At 36.6% G+C, this 20,526-nt stretch overlaps 1 protein-coding gene across 32 annotated transcripts in view; it reads right to left on the bottom strand.

Moving 5' to 3' along the window:
• The window catches only part of NRXN1 (neurexin 1), a 674,266-nt gene that overhangs the window by 398,528 nt on the left and 255,212 nt on the right, over positions 1-20,526 (bottom strand). For all 32 annotated transcript variants that reach the window (XM_032103140.1, XM_032103136.1, XM_032103158.1 and 29 more), the window contains one exon: positions 4,171-4,609. In XM_032103140.1, coding sequence (XP_031959031.1) covers positions 4,171-4,609 — 439 coding nt within the window. The remainder of the gene's footprint in view (positions 1-4,170; positions 4,610-20,526) is intronic.

Genomic DNA, 20,526 nt, shown 5'->3' with positions numbered 1-20,526 from the left:
TGGTGTTTCAGCAAAAAAATATTTGCATGGTTACCCTTGCATATGGAAAAAAGAATTTAAAGAATACTTAAGTCTCAGAAAACAGTTATTAAACCTATCCCTGCCGTGTTACAAGAAACACTCTGAGCAAAGACCTTTACAGCTGCATTATGATTGTGTTTTATTTCGTTTGGGTTTGTTTTTTTTTTTTTTCCTAATTCTTTTTTTTTCTGCAGGGTTGGCAGTACTGCTAAGAGCAGAACAGACAAACATTTCCCTTAGGTATGACTTAATGAGCCTCTCCAATCATATTCATTATCTCAGCAATTTACTTTTTCCTAAGACTGTGTATAAGAAACTAAATCATATTTCTAAACCTCATCTCTCTCCTGATCAGTTAAATATGAAGATTTTAACTGCAGCTACTACAACTGTTCTGATCTCTCTGCTTACCTGACGTGGCTTTTTGTGCCGATAAAAAGCATTTGCTTATTACAAAACATTGAAAAAGCAGAGCAAGGTATTAATTCTAAATACATCTTGTGTGCTAAAACACAATAGCTGTGATGAGGACTGCGACCACAGCAGGCAGCTCATGGCCGAGACAGGACACCTGTGAAACAGCTATGAAGCCCCAGTCCTTCCCAGGAATTCAGGACATATAATTCAGGAGTACTGTGAGGAAACTTGGGACACAGCAGCTGGTAGCATTGCTGCACACCTAGCAAGAAAGATGGACCAGAGGAGAATATCTTATGAATATCTTTCTTTTCCTAATCCTTAAATGTCAACTAAATATGGTCTCAGGAGCTACATTTTCTACCAATGATCATCTTTTTAGGTAAGGAAGCACTCAGAGCAAGTCTTATAGGCAACAGAATGGGATTCTAGGGTGAAAATGTCAAAAGGTCTTTCAGCAAAATGAAATTAAAAGACACCATTTCTTCCCTCTTTCTGTATCTCTCAAAATCTGAGTGGATTGGCAGAATTACTAGCGAATGGGGCCTGGATGATGACAATTTAAAAATGTGTTCTCATTCCTTACATCTCCCTCCTGCCTCCACTGCAATCCCAGACAAGCAAAGGCAAAGTCAGTAGTTTAGAGTGGATGCTCACTGTGACTGAGAGTCTGGAAGAGAGTAAAGAATGAGAAATAAGTCTAATACTTGCTGAGCCAGCTAATATGAAAGTCAAGGAAATTAGCAAAGCTCCTTGAGAAGTGTCACAGCATTCTACTATCAGAGGGAACCACTCTGCATTGGATTTGAAGGCCAGGAGCAAAAGGTTGCAAGACACCAAACTTAATTTAAAGAAAAAAAAAAAATACAGTTTATTTGAGCTACTTATTCATTAACAGAAGAATCTCTTCCTTTTTGCTTGATTGCTAGGGAAATATGCTGTCAATGGCAAGAAGAAAGTCTCAGAAAAACATTTTTTTTCTATACAAGGTATATTCATTCAATTATATAAAAATTCTAAAGGTAAGCTAGTGAAAAGTAATCATATTCAGGTGATTTCCAATATGTTTGGCTTGGGCTAGAGAAAAGAAACCAAAAAGCATCCTGAAAGAGTAAAAAGTGAATTTTATTCTTCATGGGTAAAACACACCAACATTCTCAACACGACCACGAGGTGGAGGGGGGGTTGAGATCCTCAGGACAGTGAGGAGGGCACACAGCAACCTCACTGCCCTGGACTTCAGGAGAGCCTCTTCAAGACTCAGTAGAGCCTAATGGGAAAAAGCCCTGGAGGGCCAAGGGGCCCAAGGATGCTGGCTGGTATCCAAGGATCGTTCTCCAAGCTCAGACACAATGCATCACGACAAGGAGGAAATCAGGCAAAATTACCAGCAGGCCTTCTTGGATGGGTAAGGAGCTGCTGAGCAAACTCAGAGTGAAAAAAGAAGCTTTCAGAAGGCGGAAACAAGGGCAGGTGGATTGGGAGGAATAGAGTAAAATTGTGCAGGTTGCTAGGGATAAGGTTAGGGAAGACAGGGCCCAGTTAGGATTGAGTCCTCCCTACCACTCTACTTTCTTTCTATCACTCTCCCTCCTCACATTTACTGTTAGATAAAAGCTGTACTATTGACTTTGGCACATGGTCTCATTTGCACCTTAATTCAGGCAGAGGCATCTCTCTAATAACTGCAATAAGCAGATCTTACCATCATTAAGACAAACAAAAGCATTGCCAGTGTTATTGGTACTTCTCCTACCATAAACTATTATTGTATGTATTAGGATAATAGAAAAACTTGGATTCTGTTTCAGATCACAGCTAAAAATTCAGTTTGCCAATCCATAATCCTGCATATTTTATTCAGTATTCCTGGTAATACTTCAATGTCTTAGAGTTAATAGGTATAATGAGTAGTTTTCAACAGTGACAGGGGGGTTACATAAATTTCACCCATCTTCATCACAGGCAAGTCATCAGATGGATTAATTAGATTATTTATAATTCTACTAAAAAAAAAATAAAAAAATATGCAATCCTGATCAGCAGGCAGGTTTTGCTTCCTTAAATTACTCTATGTTGCAGATGTTCAACAGTTTTTAAGGATTAAAGTATGCCCTAAACTCTCTTAATGTCACTTGTGAATCACATTTTTTTGTGAAGCAATGAAAGGGCAGAACATATCTTCAAATGTAAACAATTGTTATGCATTTATTTCATTCCTTTATAGATCTGTTGGCTTTGGATGTAAGAATAAACTTTGCTTTCAGCAGTCCCACAGGCACGATTATTACAGGATTTACTGCCTCATATGAATCACTGAAACCACACTTAAGAAGAAAGTCTGAAATAAAAATTGTAGTATAAATAATATAACTGCTGGATATTCAATCCCAATTGAGGATTTTGAGAAGTTGTGTTTTATTGTTTGGTTAGGGGTTTTATTTTTTTTTGGTTGGTTGGTTTTGTCTGGTTGGGTTTTGGTTGTGTGTTCTTGTTTGGTAGGTTTATTTAACCTCAAGAAATGTAAATGAGCAACTGACGTACTATAATAAGAAAATTAAAGTCTCTACCATTACAATTTGAAGCTGCACAGTCCAGGAATAAAATAATTATTTTTCGTAATCATAGTGCATATCAATTGAATTTGGGGTGATTTGCAGCATGGATTTGACTGAAATCTTCAGTTTAAAACTGCACCTAAGATTTGCTTGATCTGAAATCTGATTTGTGTGTAGTAAGAAGTTAAGTGATAAAATGATGACTTTTGGGGGTTAAGTTTTACAAAGAAATCATAAATGCAAGCTATGGAAAAGGAGCCACCCAAAGGAGTAAAGTGGGGGAAATCCCACAAAATCCAAAAGAAGTGGAGCTTACATTTTTCAACACCCACTTTTGGAGTGTAGATAAACTTCAGATTGAATACTAATATTAATCAGAAAATTCTTCAGGACTGAGTTACAGACTCGGTACATTCCCCGCCCCCTTCCTCCCCAGATCTTGGCATGAACTACAGAAAAGGCACCATAGAAGAGAACTGTCCTTAAATTGATGTATATTGATTATTTGCTTAAGCCAAGATATGTACTCAAGATGAGACAAGCTGATACATTGACAATTTCACTGGATAAATCCATTTTAAGTCGTAGTAGATTTCAGTAGCATTAGGAAGAGTTTATGAATTCTTTATTTTTACCACTTTTCGGTGAGATCATTTTCTGAGTAAACCACTCCAGAATATGAATCATACTGATAGAATGTGGCAAGTCAATATTTCCATTTCTGCTGACATGTGTTGTTAGCTGTTCATTAGCATATCATTTAAGTGTGCTGAGATCTGCTGACATGATTGGAAGCTCTGTGTTTTTTCTGTGGGGCAGCTATTCCCCGTGTTGGAGATTGTTTTCAGTAATTCTTTTTTTGCTTTATTTTTATTCTTGAAACTTGCCACTTCAGCTATTTGGTGTAAGCAAGCACAGAGGGAGATTACTGTTGGTTTTTCAAGCACACAACACACTTACTTGCAAGATTAAGTACTTGATTATCCAATAAAGTTACCATAAGATATTTAACTCAGCAAATAATTGTATTCTGGTACCTGACAGTAATGATTTCTTGTATTTTCCTTATTTTTTGGATGATGCTCAACTCTTATTGTGGCAACATCAATATGTACCTAGTATTCTCTCAGGCACAGCAGAAAAAACATTCTGAATGCTAACAAAAGGAACTTACCTGACCGCCCATCCCGCTGAAAATCCACATGGTACCATTCACCATCATTCACCTTCTTCTGCAAGGCTTTTATTTTTATAGTACCTGATCCCATGTCTAACAGTAGGTAGAGGTGGCCATCAAGCATCTCAATGGCAAAAAAGTCAACCTTCACCATCTGTGGATGTTTGGCATCTTTTTGGTGCCTTGGTTTCCCGTGACTGAAAAGAATCAGGCCATTTGGCTCAGTTGTACGAAAGTCAAATGATATTGAGCCTGTTTTCTTGGCATTCCACTTTGGCAGAGAGATGAAAGACTCTGGTGTTTCAAATGTGATTGGATCTAAGGTTGCAACATTCTCACATTTAAATGCTACAACCCCATGAATCTTCATTTTAGCATCCCCTTGCTTGGCAAGTCGAGACAGCTCCAACCTGACATCATTATTTTTATATACAACCTGCAAGCAAAGCAGAGAAGTTACTCAGAGAAACCTGACCATTTTAACCAAAGAGACATAATCTCAGGCACATTATTTAAGGGATAATGGTGATGAAACATGAATATGATAATTTACACACAAACTAGATGAAATAACTATTTTCATTGACTAATGATTTAATAATTGTTTTCATTAAACCAAAAAAAAGTTGCTCTAAAAATATCCCTGCAGTTAATTCTAACAATCTGAAAGAATCTACACATAATTTATACTATGAGTTACAAATTAGCTTGTGTGGCCTTGATTACTTAAAAGCCTTTTCTGCACAGCCATTTCGTTATTATAAAGAAGTATTAGATTTCTTCTTCCTCTAAATCCTTTGTCATTGTCTCAACTCTTCTGTTCATGTACAGAAAATATACCAAGGTCAGACACTTCATAATTTAACATCTTTTCAGTTTGTCCTTGGGGCTGAGGAGTAGTAGCATTCACGGAATTCATGAAGCTATATAAGAGAGGCAAACTAATATCAAAACAGATCAAAACAGACAAAAATCTTTGAGCCTGTTCAATTGGATAAAAAGCCCCCCAACTTACATATTTTCCCTGACTGAAGAATTTTCTGATAAAAACGAAAGATAATATTAGTTTTAAATCCAATTGACCTCAGTAGCAAATATCCTTGCTTCAAATCACATTTTAACTTGTCCAAGAAGCCTGTCATGATGCAACCATTTCCCAGGGTTCTATTCTTTATTAATATTTTCTCATATTGCTGCTCTGAGTTATCCATAATACAAGAGCTGCTAAAGTGAGCTCCCCAATACCAAAGGCGTGCACAAGTGTTTTGTCAATACTTTAATTGTTTGATAAATGAAAGACTCAAACTAAAATACCACTGAAGGGCTGAATACAAAACCATAGCGACAGAAGCTAAAACTTCTGTGTTTCTAAGGTTAAGCCCTACATTAAAAAGCAATTTGGAGAAAAAGCAACAGCTCAGCAAAACCAAGCACTTTGTGCTGAGGCTTCTTCATCTACAGATCTGCAGCATTCAGGACTAGATCACATCTGGCCCTGGTCCAATGTTCCAACTACGTAGTGTAGTTCGGAGCTACAGGGGACCCATCACTGGTTTAGACTTTACATATCTATTTGGGGTTAGAAAGTGCTTACTGAATACTTAGGATAGAGCTGCTGGATTAATTTCCTCTGAGATTTAGTTTGAACACAAGTGAAACCCACTCTGACACCAAGTAAGGGGAAAACACAGCAGATGAACAGCAGAGCTGTGCTACTGTTAGAAATCAGAGCACTAGCACTTACACAATCTAAGATGACATACCCCACAAGTGATAGCTGCTATTGAAAATTGATGTTTCAAGACAAAAGAAAAGGAAATGATTGATAGAGTGACATTTTTTCAGTAAGAATAGTGTTCATTCCAATTATATCATTATCCACAATGCAAATTTCATCATAAGACTTGCCAGAATTATTCTACTATATTAAAATGTATGCTAAAAGCTAATAAATAAGCCTATTTCTTCATTTTATTTCAGAATTGAGTACAAGAAGTACTGCTCCCATGAGAGCTGTGTCTCCAAAGATGACAGATAAACCTCACCGTGGATTGCTGACAGCAGAAATGCTACTCTGCCATAGAGACACAGATAATGTGTTGTGTTCTTCAACTGAAATCACCAGAAGTGAATAGAATTGGACTAAACTGTAGCATTACTTAGTAAGGAAACATATTTCCATTTATCAAATGCATCCGTAATACCTGAGATTTTACAGATTGTGCACAGGAGTTTAGAATGGTACTGGAGAATAAGCACATGCAAGTGACATCCCTTTGGGCTGGCTTTCTGTCTTTAGAGCAAAGAGGAATGCAGCAAGAAGCCAGCAATCTGGGAGGTTACTTAGAGGTATCTGGTCTCATGAAGCATTGACCTCTTTCTACATCAAGAAGGATTTTGGATAGCTCCCACTTCGTTTGAAGAAGTTACAGGGGGCAACCTTTCTAGATTAGACTAAAAGCAGATTAAACAGTGCCAGAGGATAAAATAAATAAAAAAGAAACAAATGGACTTTTATTAGAACTAAATCATGCTTGGTAACAGTGAAAGTAAATATGCCAACAAGGAACATGAGAGCTGAACAAGAACAGGTTCCAGGGCAAGGCAAATAAATGTACAAAGAGAATTTCTTGTTTATGGACAAATCAAATTGTCCGACCTTAATGAAAGATGGTGAACTGAATATTACAATTGGGAGTTAATAGCTGTGTAAAACAATCAGCAGACTAAATGAAAGCTAGGTTTTCCTTGATGTCTGAAACAGCTTTCTATGATTTGAAGTCATTTGCCAACTCAGAAAGAATAATTTCTAATAAATACAGTTTAAGAACATAATGGATAAAGTGAAATGGTTTTCTCAATAACTTGTCACCAGCTCTTAATTAACTTAATATATAATGTATGAGGGCAATGTTGCTAGAACACTTTAGTAACAGTGACAAATATTGTCAATTTTATGCCACCAATATTAAAACATTCTTGGAATCCCTAAATATTGCAAACGACAATTTCTTGCTTCCATATTCCACAACTGAAACTTCATAGCTACTGAGAAACCATCTGCATCTTATTACATACATTGTGGGGAAACTGACTAAAGCCTATATCTAAGTTTTAGAGTGCTTACCTTCTAAGTTTTAGAATGCGCTTATGATTGTTTACTCTTACTAAACTGAAAATTTGGAACTGAATTATCATGAATAGTTGGTAATGAAACAGCAATATATGAACCATAACTGAAAAGAACTGAACACAGCTTGCATTTGGGAGCCTGTTTCCTGGTGTTATGCTGAGATTCTTACCCCTCTCCCTATCCATGAAAAATGTACTTAGCCATCAGTGAAGCACAGCAAAAAGGAGAAAAGCAGTATGTTCACAGAGATTAGTTATTAAATTTTGGGAAAACCACTGAACAGTAAGAAATAATTCTGAGGCTAACATTTCATGAAGGTACATGCTTCAGAAGCAACAGCCTCTAGGGTACAAATAACTTACTGATTTATCCATTGATTTTGCCTTTTTTCTTTTGGTTCTGGGTACATAAGGACAAACATGCTTTTAATAGGGCTTATATTATCTGCTATTTCCATCTGAGGCACACAGCATATTACGTTAACTCAGTACATTTTCCCTCCATTAGAGACATGGATCCACAATTAGTCAAGTGAAGGTAATTTGCAACAGAGAAATATTGGAGTCACATTCCCCTTTCCTCCCACACAACCCATCATTCAGTATCCTGGCATTCATTGGGTTGGCCCTGGTTTTTAGCTTGCTCTTGCACTCACTTTCATACCTGAGCAACAAACGAAGTTTCCTACACATGAAACTGCCAGCCCTCAGGGAATTGTATCATGCCATTAAGAGCACCTTGAATTTGTCTTGTATTCACTCTGTTCTTTCCTGTTAATATCAAGTGAGTTTCAAGACTTCAGTCTTTAAAATATTTAATTACCTCATTCTTGGAAACTTCAAAAGGTCACCTAAGCTCCCAAGAAAAATGGAGCAGTCAGCAAGTCCCCACATAATTTGCAACCAAGCTATCCAAAATGAGGAATAAATTTATTTTCTAAGAGAGACAGGGAAGAACATTTTACAATCAAGATATGGGGCTTCCTTTGCTACCATCTAGGCCAACCACATGCTGGGTAACTTCAATATCACAGTACTGTGTTTTAACAGATAAGTCCAGCTTTGAGACAGCAATTATTACCTTAAGCTCAGCACTCTCTTTAAGTGGTCTGTGGTCATCTTGGAGCGCAACCTAAATTAATTCATGCTTCCCAAAGATATATCATGTATAGGTTGTTTTGCAAGCCAGGGCCCTACTATGCAATGAACTCCAGAAGTGTAAGGAAGTATAAATCTTTGAATGACCCTGAGAAAAGGTGAAGGAAAAGAGAAGGAATTCGTACTAGGGATGTATCCTAAATATATAACTGTTTAATTAGAAAATTTATAAGTCAAGAAAATTAAAAAATTAAAAAAAAACCCCAGAAGACTATCAGTTCTTTCTACTGACCCTGTCACATGAGATTTACAACCATGAAAGGTGTGAAAGAATCCAGATTACAACACTATTTTCAATTTGAAGTGCAACCCTTTCCACATTAAATCTTATGAAGAAAGGGAATTACCCTTAAATATTTCAAAATACTGACCACCTCTGCCAGCAATAGCTTTTCAATAACTATGATTAAAAATCCTTTAAATTATTATGAAGCATTTATTTCAAATTACTTTACATTCTTAAAACCAAACATAATTCCCCCAAGGAGCTGATCACATCACCTGATTTGCAGCGTCTAGATTTCCTTGAGAATCAAAGAGAACCCAGGATTTCAGAGCACCTGCCACTATGACCTTACCCTGAATAACTTGTCTATTTACTTAACTGGCAGATGAAGTAAAATACTTTTCTAAATGCAATTTGAATAAATGGATGAACCCAATGTCAAAACCTATTAAAAATTGGATGATATAAGTCTTTGTTACCGTAAAAGAGTACTTCCATATTTTCATATTTCCATGAAACCTGGATCACCTGGTGCATATGATGACAGTTAATTCTCCAAAATGGAGACTAATATTACCAGAAATAGCTCAAGTAGGTGCTACCAACCTACAGGTTTCCCCTGAAAAGAGGCATCAGCAGGAGGGAAAACTTGCTGGTGCCAGAAACTGTAACAATGGGACTTGCAGTAAGGGAAGACTGAGGCAATTTTATCAGCTTGCTTTACCACTTTACCAGCCACTAGAACTTCCATGCTCACTGAGAATAATCTGGTGCACACAGCAACAAACTCCCCAGGAATCCACCTGCAAAACTGACTGCTAAGAGCTACCAGGTACTTTTTTAGACCCTGCTGTATGGTTTTGAAATAATCTAGGAATGTCAGCTTCTCACAGGAGGCTTGTCATTTTCCTAATATGCTTCCATGCATTTTCAAGCTCCAAAATGAATGTATCAGGGAACACAATAAACTACAGACTATTTACACAAAACTTAAGGAGCCCAAGTTCAAATGTTTGCAATGGGGTGCATTTTTGAACACAATGTGAAAGCACACAACGTGAATGATAACAGCTATTCAAGCCTCTAGGGTTACTCAACATCATAATCCAGCTTTGTTTTCTAAACATAGAGAAGCAATTAAGGGATATATTGAATGTTGCAAGGAACAACTTACTCATCTTCAAGTGAAATGGTTTTCTTTCTCCTGAGATCGATATTTGTGCAAATGTGGTGGTGATGGTAGTGTGAGGCATTTAGAAAGGGGGTCATTGAGCACCAACATAAAACCCAGATATCTCTAGAGTCCCACTAAGTGGGAGATAAGGCTAAGGACACAGGATAGGGTTCCATGCTATGGATACATAAACACCTGGAGAAAACAATAGCATGTGCATTTGTTGCATCATTTTAGGTCAATTATTATGGTCTGGGAAATGGCTCTGCAAGTTTCAGCTCAAAAAAACCCTTGACTTAATTGATTTAGGAAAAAATAAAAAAGCACTACAGTGCAACAAATTCCCTGGATTATATTTCTGGGAATATATATCTCCTGCTTCCTCTTCCTGTCCAGACTGAGCATCCAAAACCATGGAGTACAAACAAATCACACTCACAATTTTGAAAATATTAAACAGGTTTTCCAAGGCAAACATATAGTTCATATGGTATGATGATGTGCTTTGTTCTGCTGTTTATAGCTTTATATATAACAAGTATATTTCTTAAATCAGACGTTCTCTCCATAGACTACTTAGGCCTAAGGTAGAAAAAAGAAAACCATTCCTTGTGTAAGGAAGTCAGGACCAGTAATCCAGGGATTGGGGTTTAACCTGCATGTAACTGCCTCACAGAGAATTTAATTTCTTCTCGCTTCTCTGTAAATTGGATACACCGTCTCCTCACAGGGCAGAAACTTGCCTGAAGACTGAGTTTGCATTACCAGCACAAAATCTAGTGAAGCTTCATCCAAAATCAGACACATTTTCATTTCCTATAGGGTGTCAATCCCCCTTTTTCTTTTTAAGGAAAACAAGTATGATATAGTTCTGACTTTCTAGTCTGCAACTACAGAGTGCAAAGCACACTGATCATTCAGATAAAAAATCCAAAATGCACCCAATTTGTTCAAAAGCTGCACACAATAAAAGCTGAACTTGAACAATCCATGTCTCAGGGTGAACACAAAAGCATAGCATCCTATGCCCTGATAATGCACTTGGCAAGTGCTTTAATGCCACACTCCATGGCTAACTAAATACAACAAATTTGTGATGTTTGTTGTTTCTGTAACTAAGCAACATGGACATTTTCTGCACTCCCCTTCCTGAACAGAACAAGATATATTGCACACCAGGCATTTGGAAAACTTCTGTTTACACAAAGCAGGCATACTTAATGCACATAAATTTATGCTCTACTTAAACTGCTAATTATCATATCCCTGCAAATTCTAGGAAGGAAAACGGGTACAAAAAAAAAAAAGGCTAAAATTACCATAACCATAGGGAATTTCACTATAATTTCAATAGCACACCTGAACTTCCACTGTAGATTGTCTGAAAATCATCACTCTCCTAATCCCAAATAATGATGCAAAAAGAATGGGGAAAAAAAAAGAAATCAAACCAAACCAGAAAAAAACAACCCCAAAAGAACCCCCAGAATTAAAAATAACTCACAATTCAGTACAAAGCAGATCTATTAATTATGCTAAAGCAATAACATGTTGTTAACAGATGCATACAGCTGTAGGAACAAAACCAGTACTGACAGAAATGAAGTTATAGGTATACTGTGAGTGTGAATTTAGATTCCCTGAGCAGTATGGGGAAAGTCACCTCAGTTTAGTGTATGTCACCTATTTGCAGAATGAATACAGTCATGACAGCTCAGCTTCTGGGCCAACTAGTCTTTTCTGCTGGAGTTTTCAATGTGGATCCCAGAACTGTTTGTTTCTCTCCTACTTTGACTGCCTGAATAGAGACAATATAAGGGGATGCCAGAAAATGCCTTTTTATGTTCTGAGTTACTGGAATATTGTTTAACATGATATGTTGGCAGAACTTAGGAAAAAAAGAAAATCAACATTTTTTTTCTAACAACACTGATAATGGGATTGTTATGTTTTTCACCCTGCTGTGGACACAAGTCTTTTGAAGATCTTTTTTCCCCTCTTCAATAGACTATTTTGTTATTCTTTATATGTCCTGCTGTCTGCTGCCAGACTGCTAAATGTTTCTGACTGTGGTTGCTATGCTTTCTGCTCTTAAGAAATGGGTTCAAGTTTCCTTTCCTTTTATTTATTTTTTTTTTTAACTTCCCATGGCAAGGACTCATAGAAATTTCTTGGCAACAGCTTAATTGCAGAGTTTAGGGACAGGTTGGTTCCACAAAAGCTCTATTGGCTCGCTAGTAAAGATAAAGCCTTTACCAAGACATAAGTCATGAAACAAAAACAAGAGAAACAGGAACCACCAAAAGGAAAACAAAATGTATTATTTAAGACAAAATCCGCTTTGCATTAATATATTGTACACAGCCTAAGAAAGAAAACAAATTATATGCTACCTCCAATGACTGTTTGGGAAAGGAAAGGGCTACAGGAGACTGAATTGTCATGCTGGATTTTAGCTTTTTCCTCCTCTTTCTTTCAGAGTGCAGTAAGAGTTATCAAAGACTAATTCTGCAGCAAAGTCAGAAATGTGCTGTTTTCCTCTTTCTCCATTAACCATTCTCAGCCAAGATCAAGCAAAAGAACTCTTTAAGGACTATGAGAAAGAGGGACTGTAAAGCAGAGCACAATCATTACCATTGTAGGGTTCAAGGCTTATTTCTTTAGCAAAATATTCATTATATGCTAGATGTTCCCTATCTTTAGTGCTTAAAGTTTTAAATTCAAGGTCAGAAAATACAGAAGCAAATCATTAAAAAAGGAAAAGATAATGCATATGCAAAAATTAATGTTCTAAGGAGCATCTCACCTCAAGTGCACTTGAATGCAACATGACAGATGTACTTAAAGTCTGAGTTACCTTTCATTAGGGTAGGAGTCATATGAGTTAAAATGGAAGTTGTCACAAAAAGAGAAAAATAATGAATCTCAAATTAAAAAGAAAAGCTAAAATGAGCTCAACACAATCCAAGTAGAGGAGGTCAGAGATCTGAAGACAAGCTAACAGAAACTTGTTAAAAAAATTTAGTTACCAACACACCTAACCCTGAACACCTGAAATATTTGAACAAACATTTTTTCCATATGAAACATGATTGAAAACATGGGAAAAGAACTGTATGCTTCAAATTAAATGCAGAATGTCAATTCTACATATCCTTTTGTGAAACGAGGGAGGTCAATTCCACCCCTCACTAGATTTCCTTCCTTCCTTCAGCCTTTCCACTAAGTTTATTAGTAGCTCCCAACTTATGACTCTTAACTTATTATTTCCCCAGAATAATAAACACCCAGCTGGCTTTTTCTTCCTCTTCTCTCTCACCTGTATAGGTTACTCCAGCCTCTAGCTGAATAGGTGGCTCTTGGCTCTGGGTGATTTTAGTTGCTCTCTTGTTTGGATTCATCTCCGTTTCCCAATTCCCAGTTTGAAAGAACCTTCTGTTCCACTGAGGAGAAAATGGCCCTCTTTTATGAGCTTTTGGCCAGCCTTCACATAGAAACCTCATTCTCTCTCAGCTCTTTTGGCTGACTATTGGCTCAGTGAAGTTGGCTACTTGTTGACAAGATGTAGAAACTTTGCTTCTCTAGTTCTGAGAGCCAGCCCAGCTCCCCCTTAGCTTTACAGCTCTCTGATTTTCTGTGATATTAATATAGCAGCAATTAATGCAGTTGTTGGCTAAATTCTGCTCTACCAAGATAAGTAAATAGTATAAAAGTAAAAATGAAAGTCAAATTCCCACCCATTAACTATACTGGGCACATTCCTGGAAGACATCCAGGAAAATCCTTCCCTACCTTCACCTGCAATTTATTTTGAATCCTCATAACCCTTTTAATGTGTCCTTTTAGCTTTGCAGCACTGCAACATGAGCAACTCTTCACATCAGTGTTTTGAAACAATCTTTGCCTTCTCAGATACCTATGACAATTGGAAGATAAGTTTCCGTGGTACTTTGGCATTCAAGGTTATTACTGTAATTGCAGCACAAGGTATGAAACCACCACATGTTATTCAGAGTCAGTTTTTCCCTCACCACTGTTTAATGACAGAAAGGTGCAGCTCGAGGCTGCTGCCACTGCATTCCTTTGCACTTGGTTCTGTGCTCACATTCCTTTTCTAAACAGCCTGTATTTTCTGAACTGACATATGAAGAAACAGTACTCATGCAGAGAAGCAAGAGGAAAAGAAGGGCTCTTCCAATGTCAAAAAACTGCTCTGCATAGTTCACAGCATTTTTGGCTAAAAGCGTATAGACATTTTCAAGAAAATAATTCATTAATGGGATACTTCTAAGGCATCTCTTTCATATTTAAAGGCATCTCTAACCAGAGACTACCTATGGGCCAGCTTTATGTAAATAAATTTAATTGAGGTTATAGCTGTCTTCCAAAACAGACTGGTTGAACTAATTAAAATTAATTACCACTATAATGATAAGGAAGAGGGATGTGTTATTTGGTTTTCAATACATGCCACCTCATTGCAGTGAGAGAATGCAACAGAGCACCCTTAAGTATGGTGTTTAAAGGGTCTGATTCTGCTTGATGACCTCCAAGCCTGAGACTTTGCTGTCAACGTAGTGTTAAAGGAATGTCAGACGACAAAATTCACCTTTGGTTTGGTACTGAGTGAGAGGTCCTCAGCCTCAAGCAAAACCAATTCTTCTGCAAGATGGTCAGAAGAAAACACTACAACAGTGTTCATCTAAAACCATTCCAGAAGAGCAGCTTGCCATACAAAATGAACTGCCAACAAGTACCTTTACACAAGTTATTGCAGCTTATTGAAATTTAACACATAGGCAAACTTTAAAAGTTACTTTGTTCTGCAAAATATTTTTGAATATGTGTGTCTGTCACAATAAACACTCTTCACAGTGTTTTGCGGTTTTTTAAATAGCCGTGAAGAGAAATAATTCTGAGTAAAGTGTAGACAGTACAATTAAGTGTTTATCACTTCCCCATGTCTTTGGGTACACCAACTGAGACTCCCAGCAATGTTCTGACATTTGTTTTCATCGTTAGATTTTTTGGATTTTTTTTCATTTCAAATAACCACTTCAACTTGAAGCTACTTTAAATATAAAGCATATTTTAATATGTTCACAAATACCACTTCAGAAAAGTGGGAGGAAAATAGGCTTTTCCTTGGACAAAAGTGTCAAGTAAATATGATTTTCTATTTTCATTAGAATACTTTCTTGGGACTACACATGGCCGGTGCTGAATTATACATATGTTAAAAAAAACCGTAAAGAGTATACGTGAAACCTAAATAAAGGATTTAGGTGGCCACATCTATGCTAGTAACTGTTGCTTATGTTCATCTGAGTACAACTCCATCTCACAAAACAATATAAGATTATGTAAAGAGCTGTAGCATTAATTTCCTTTGGAAGAGTCTGAAAAAATTACTTTTAAGATTCTGCTCTCTGTAGTGGGGCCTTTGTCTTGCTGAAGTCTCTTGTACTGGTTAATGATTGTGAGAAAGCCTCCTATACAAACACTGATTCAGGATTATTTAGCAAGTAGTTGATGATGAGTAATAAAAACTTTAATTCAGGAGTAGATAAGAGATAAGAAAGCAAAAATCAGTGTGGTGTGAGCCTCATGATTATTATAGCCACAAAAAGTAAAAGCACTTACCTTTCAAGAGAAAATAAATTAATAGTCTCATTCTGACTGAAAAAGTAGATTTGAATACAATATTTAGTGAGCACAAAAAAAAAAAAAAAACAACCCTGTGAAAATATGCCTATATAAGGTATTAATCTTAACATAAACCAATAAATAATACCAGGGCATGTGACTAAATCCTGCTGTGTGTACCTGTGTGATGTCAGGAGAAACTAGTGGGGCTCACTCATCTTCTTCAACTGGAGTCAGACCCATGGCATCATCCAGTCATTGGAAGTGTTTGGCTTTCAAGCAGGTGTTTCACAAAAATGAAAAACACCCAGAGGCTGACAGGAGGAATGTTGCTCTCTGAAATCGTAATGTTAATAATTTGACCTTGTTAAACCTGGCCCCTAGCTGAGTATGGCAATACACTTTCAAAATACAAGCTTGGTAACTCAAATTCCTAGTACCCTTTGATATTAATAATCTGATTCAAAAAATACAATGGTCTCGTGGCATGATTGTTGCTGTAATTCAAGTTATTTCTACGTCTGTCTCACAGGAATAATGAACCTGACGAGCCTTATGCTTTCTAACAACTTCCTCTGAGCCTGTACAAAAAGGAAGGTTGGCATACTGATTAATGTGATTTATTTTGACTTGAAGTATCTGCTCTTACTCATTACTTAGCTAAGTTCGGCTTTTACTTCATAACTAAATTGGGGATTGCAAAACACATCATTTTCTTCTCTATCATTGGCACAATGAATTGCAAAATTCACTACTACTACCACTAAACTGGGACTACTTTCTAAAACATTTTAATGTACCAAGCATTTTTAACTTATTTCTTTGGTCAGAGAAAAAAAAAAAAAAAAAAAGAAAAAATGTGCTCCTGCTCATCTCTGTTATACATATTTAGCTGAAATAATATCAGAAGTTTTCTTACCAGCTTTTCAGTTCTTGAAACTGATAATAATGGAACCCCCAAACACAGATACAAAAGAATTTTAAGGTGTCAGATGTGCTAGTCATTTTGTTTGCATGTTCACAGTTGAGCCAAACTACTGAGGCTTTTAACCACATAAGCCACATCACTGAATTTTCAATTTATTTTATATATTTCTCTTCCTAGGCATAACCTTATAATTTGCAAGTTTGAAGATATCTGAGCTGAACATATAACTAAAGAAATAGCAAATTTGTGCAAGCTACAATTCTCAGTTGATATAAAAATTTATATTTATTTGATATAAAAATAAGTACTTATTCAGACTGGATACTTATCTAGAGCTGCACATACCTGAAAAACTGACTATGGACTTTTGAATGAAAGAATATGCTCTTTTGAGCATATTAGAGCACTAAAATATTTAGGTAATTGACAGTAACTGGTTTAGATTTTTTTTAAACACCATTTTGATTCTTATTAAATGTATGCTAAATATGTTTTACAAAAAATTGGGGGGAATATCAACCTAACCTTCAGCTAAACATATTGAAACAATTGTGAAAAAATTGTAAAAGAGTTAAAAAATAACTATTTTTAGTTTGACAATTAGATGATAGATAGATTGATAGATTGACTCAATAAGCATGGATTTTTAATCAAATCAATAGTACAGATTTTTATATTTCTACAAATCTTGTTCATTAAAATATTTTAAAGCATATCTTTGCTATCTGGAAGTAAAGAAATAATTCTTGTCTCATTATTGTTTTCAAGCTGACCAGTTAAAACTTGGAAAATATGCACCATCTAAATGGCAAAAAAGCATCTCAGTCCTCAGTAGCTTTTACATGTATGAAATTCCTTGGAATAAGTCTTGGAAAGAGAACATTTGTTTCATGGGGTCTTTTTCTTCTACAACAGTATAGATTTTATATTTAAAAAAGCCCCAAACCTAACAGAACAAACAGAATCAAATATCTAATTCCTGTCTTATTAGGAATTATCATAGAATATGCTGAGTTGGAAGGGGCCCATCTGGATCATTGAGTCCAGCTCCCGGCCTTGCACAGAACACGCCAAGGGTCACACCATGTGCCTGAGAGCATTGTCCAAAGGCTTCCTGAACTCTCTCAGGCTTGGTGCTGTGACCACTGCCCTGGGGAGCCTGTTCCACTGTTCCAGTGCCCAAGCACCCTCTGGGGGAAAAACCTTTTCCTGATATCCAACCTGAACCTCCTCGGACTCAGTTTCATGCCATTTCCTCATACTCAATTATGTTTGTGAATGCTCCTAAAAGCAGAGTCTCAGCTGAAAAAGCACAGAACAAATCCGCCAGCTCTTGACAGATTTAACAGACATTTCTCCAACAGAAACAAGTATTATAATAGCAGTGGTAAATGAGTACATCTTGTGAGCAAAGGTTGGAAGGATCAGGAAGCTGACATCTAGGTGTTCATGCTTGTCCATTTTACCAGTCAATTCTGGACTCTGATGATGCATTAAATTACAGTAATATGTTCTTACAGAACTTTATGATCTTATCTGTTAGTATAATACATCATCAAATGGCTGTTGCTAATATAACGTATCTAGTCAATGTGCAAGAAATCAACAGGAACAGAGTCCACTTACTTTCTATGGTTTTGGATTAAATGACCTTAAAAAGATTAGTCTTTCAATTAAGGGAAAGAGAATCTTGACTAAGGAAGTGGAGAATATGGACAACAAACATCTGAACATCACTCTCAAACCAGGTTTGAAGCCTTACAATGTCCAGGAAAATGACATTTGAGAATTTCTGTTCTACAATTCTGGAGGCATAAGACTCATCAAAATCTTCCTGCCAGGTTCCAGCTACTTTTGTCAGTATATTGGCTGGCTCTTAGAATCTAATCTGCATTTTGCAATCTTTTTAATTTGCCCTATCTCACACAGAGCAAAATATTCTGTTTTTCCCCCCCAAAATAGTGACAGATGAAATATAGAAAAGTATTTTCTTTTCAAACATTTTCTTGGAACAGCTTTTCCTGTATCTTGCATATTTCCATTTCAATCCTGATGTTGCTGAGTTGTGCTGAATATTTAGTTTATGCTAACCTGTCACTTATTTTTTTTCCCCCATCTATACAGCTGTGAATATTTATGAACAAAGCAGTGGCTGACCTGCACCTTGTATTATCTGCAAAACGTATGCACATTGGGCAAATGGAACGAGAAGGGAGAAAGACTAAAATTTCTTTTCCCATCTTTGGGGCACAAAACAAGCACTCTCCATAAGAATGGCATTAATGAAAAGGAACATATTGTTCCTTATGGTAATTATTTTAAGCATCTCACACAGAGGCTCAGGAAACTCAGTTATTTCCAAGTCTGGCATGGACAGAGGAAAAAAGAGCAAGGAAAAGGACGAGGACACAATTGACCAAGTGATGCTGTTCAAGTGCACATCAAGCGTCCAACAGGCCTCCATGACTACTTTTAATTTCTTCCTCTTAGATATTTCTTGAAAGTGGAAAGGAATAATATAAAATTGATAATTCAATACACATCACTTCCAGCCTCCACAGCAGGAGATCTACACTGAAGTTTGTGAACACCGAGGGCTATTCAGTATCAAATGAGTGTCCTTCCCACTGGTGTTTCAAAGGGTAAATACGCAGGCATTACATGCATTGAAGAGGAATTAAGAAACGAAATGCTTGAAAAACTCCCTGTGATGACCCAGTTCTCTGGGCCTCTGCACTCCCCAATCTCCAATGATTTCATCCAGTTTGTGCCTATGCAAAGCCTCCACAAGTTCTTGAAGAAATATTGTTACATATGGGAGACAAAGCGCTCTTTCTGAAGGTCGTGTCTTTTAAGGAAGTATACTCCTAACACCTTCTGTGATCATTTCCTTTGTATCCTCCCAAGCAATATACTTTTCAGACAATATGAGTACCCAGAACAGTTACGGTTTTTAGAAAAGTAGGAAGAAAAATACTAGAAATAAAGGATGAAACTCAGGTCGCAGTGAAATCACATCACAGGGTCTGTAAGCTTCCAGAACTCCCTTCTCACACACTCCCTGTGCTAGAACACAAACATCCTACATCTTTCACACTTCCCGATTTCCTCCTCCTCTTCAAAATATTTTATTTCACAAAAGTGTAATGAATAATGTATATAAAGTACTGTTATGGGATATTGATTTACTAAGTCTGTGATGAACACAAACTCACTATGATCCATAGTGAGTGGGAAATGTTACAGAACTACTTTCAATGAGAAAAAATCCGTAACACATCTCTAAATGATTCACATAAATGACTTGTAGCAAATCTATTAAGTCCTTCAGCACAGCTCTCCAAGAACAGCATGTTTCCCTGCAGAATAGCTTTTGCTTCTATATACAATCTACTCTGAAGTATCTCAGCAAATACTGATACAGGGTTTTTACCAATACCTTTGGGAAAGTGCTCCACTACATAATCTATTCTCACTGTCAATCATTTTTTCCTAATAGTCATCCAATCTAAATTTTCACTTTAGCAATCCCATTGCATCTCTCCCCTTGTGCTTCTGTGCTTTAGCATTTATACTCTTCAAATATTTATAGTTATTGTTCAGGAAAAAAACCAGACCTTTTCCCTCAGCATATCAATTTCTGTGCCTGAATGCTGTTGGTCTTCCTTGGAGTGCTGTATTGCTTTGCACATCCCAAATAACTGTCAGGGAAATTAATATTTGCTCTTGCTGGAAAAAAAACAGTGAAGAAAACTCCTTTCCCCATCACACAGTTTTATGTGAGCAAATGTTCACTTTGGTGTTACATCACCAAAATAAAGATTTATGAAACCAAATATTCCAATTAAGGAAAGCAAGCAGATATTTCACAGGGGAAAAAAACCCCAACCCTCACATATAATCATCACTTGGTCCTAAGCACAAATGATTATTAATAAACACATTAATAACAAAACACAATGGATAATCAAAATACCTTGGATAGTAATCTTTCCATTCTCATTTCAAATGCTTCAAAACAGATGCTTTAGTAAACAAAAATTCTTTGTTTCTCTCTCTCCTTTCTTCTCTAGTGCCTCTTAACTGGAT

The sequence above is a fragment of the Corvus moneduloides genome, chromosome 3 (assembly GCF_009650955.1).
Source record: "Corvus moneduloides isolate bCorMon1 chromosome 3, bCorMon1.pri, whole genome shotgun sequence".
NCBI classification, from domain to species: domain Eukaryota; kingdom Metazoa; phylum Chordata; class Aves; order Passeriformes; family Corvidae; genus Corvus; species Corvus moneduloides.
Note: the sequence above shows the minus strand (reverse complement) of the source record. Positions and strands in the feature narration are given on the sequence as shown.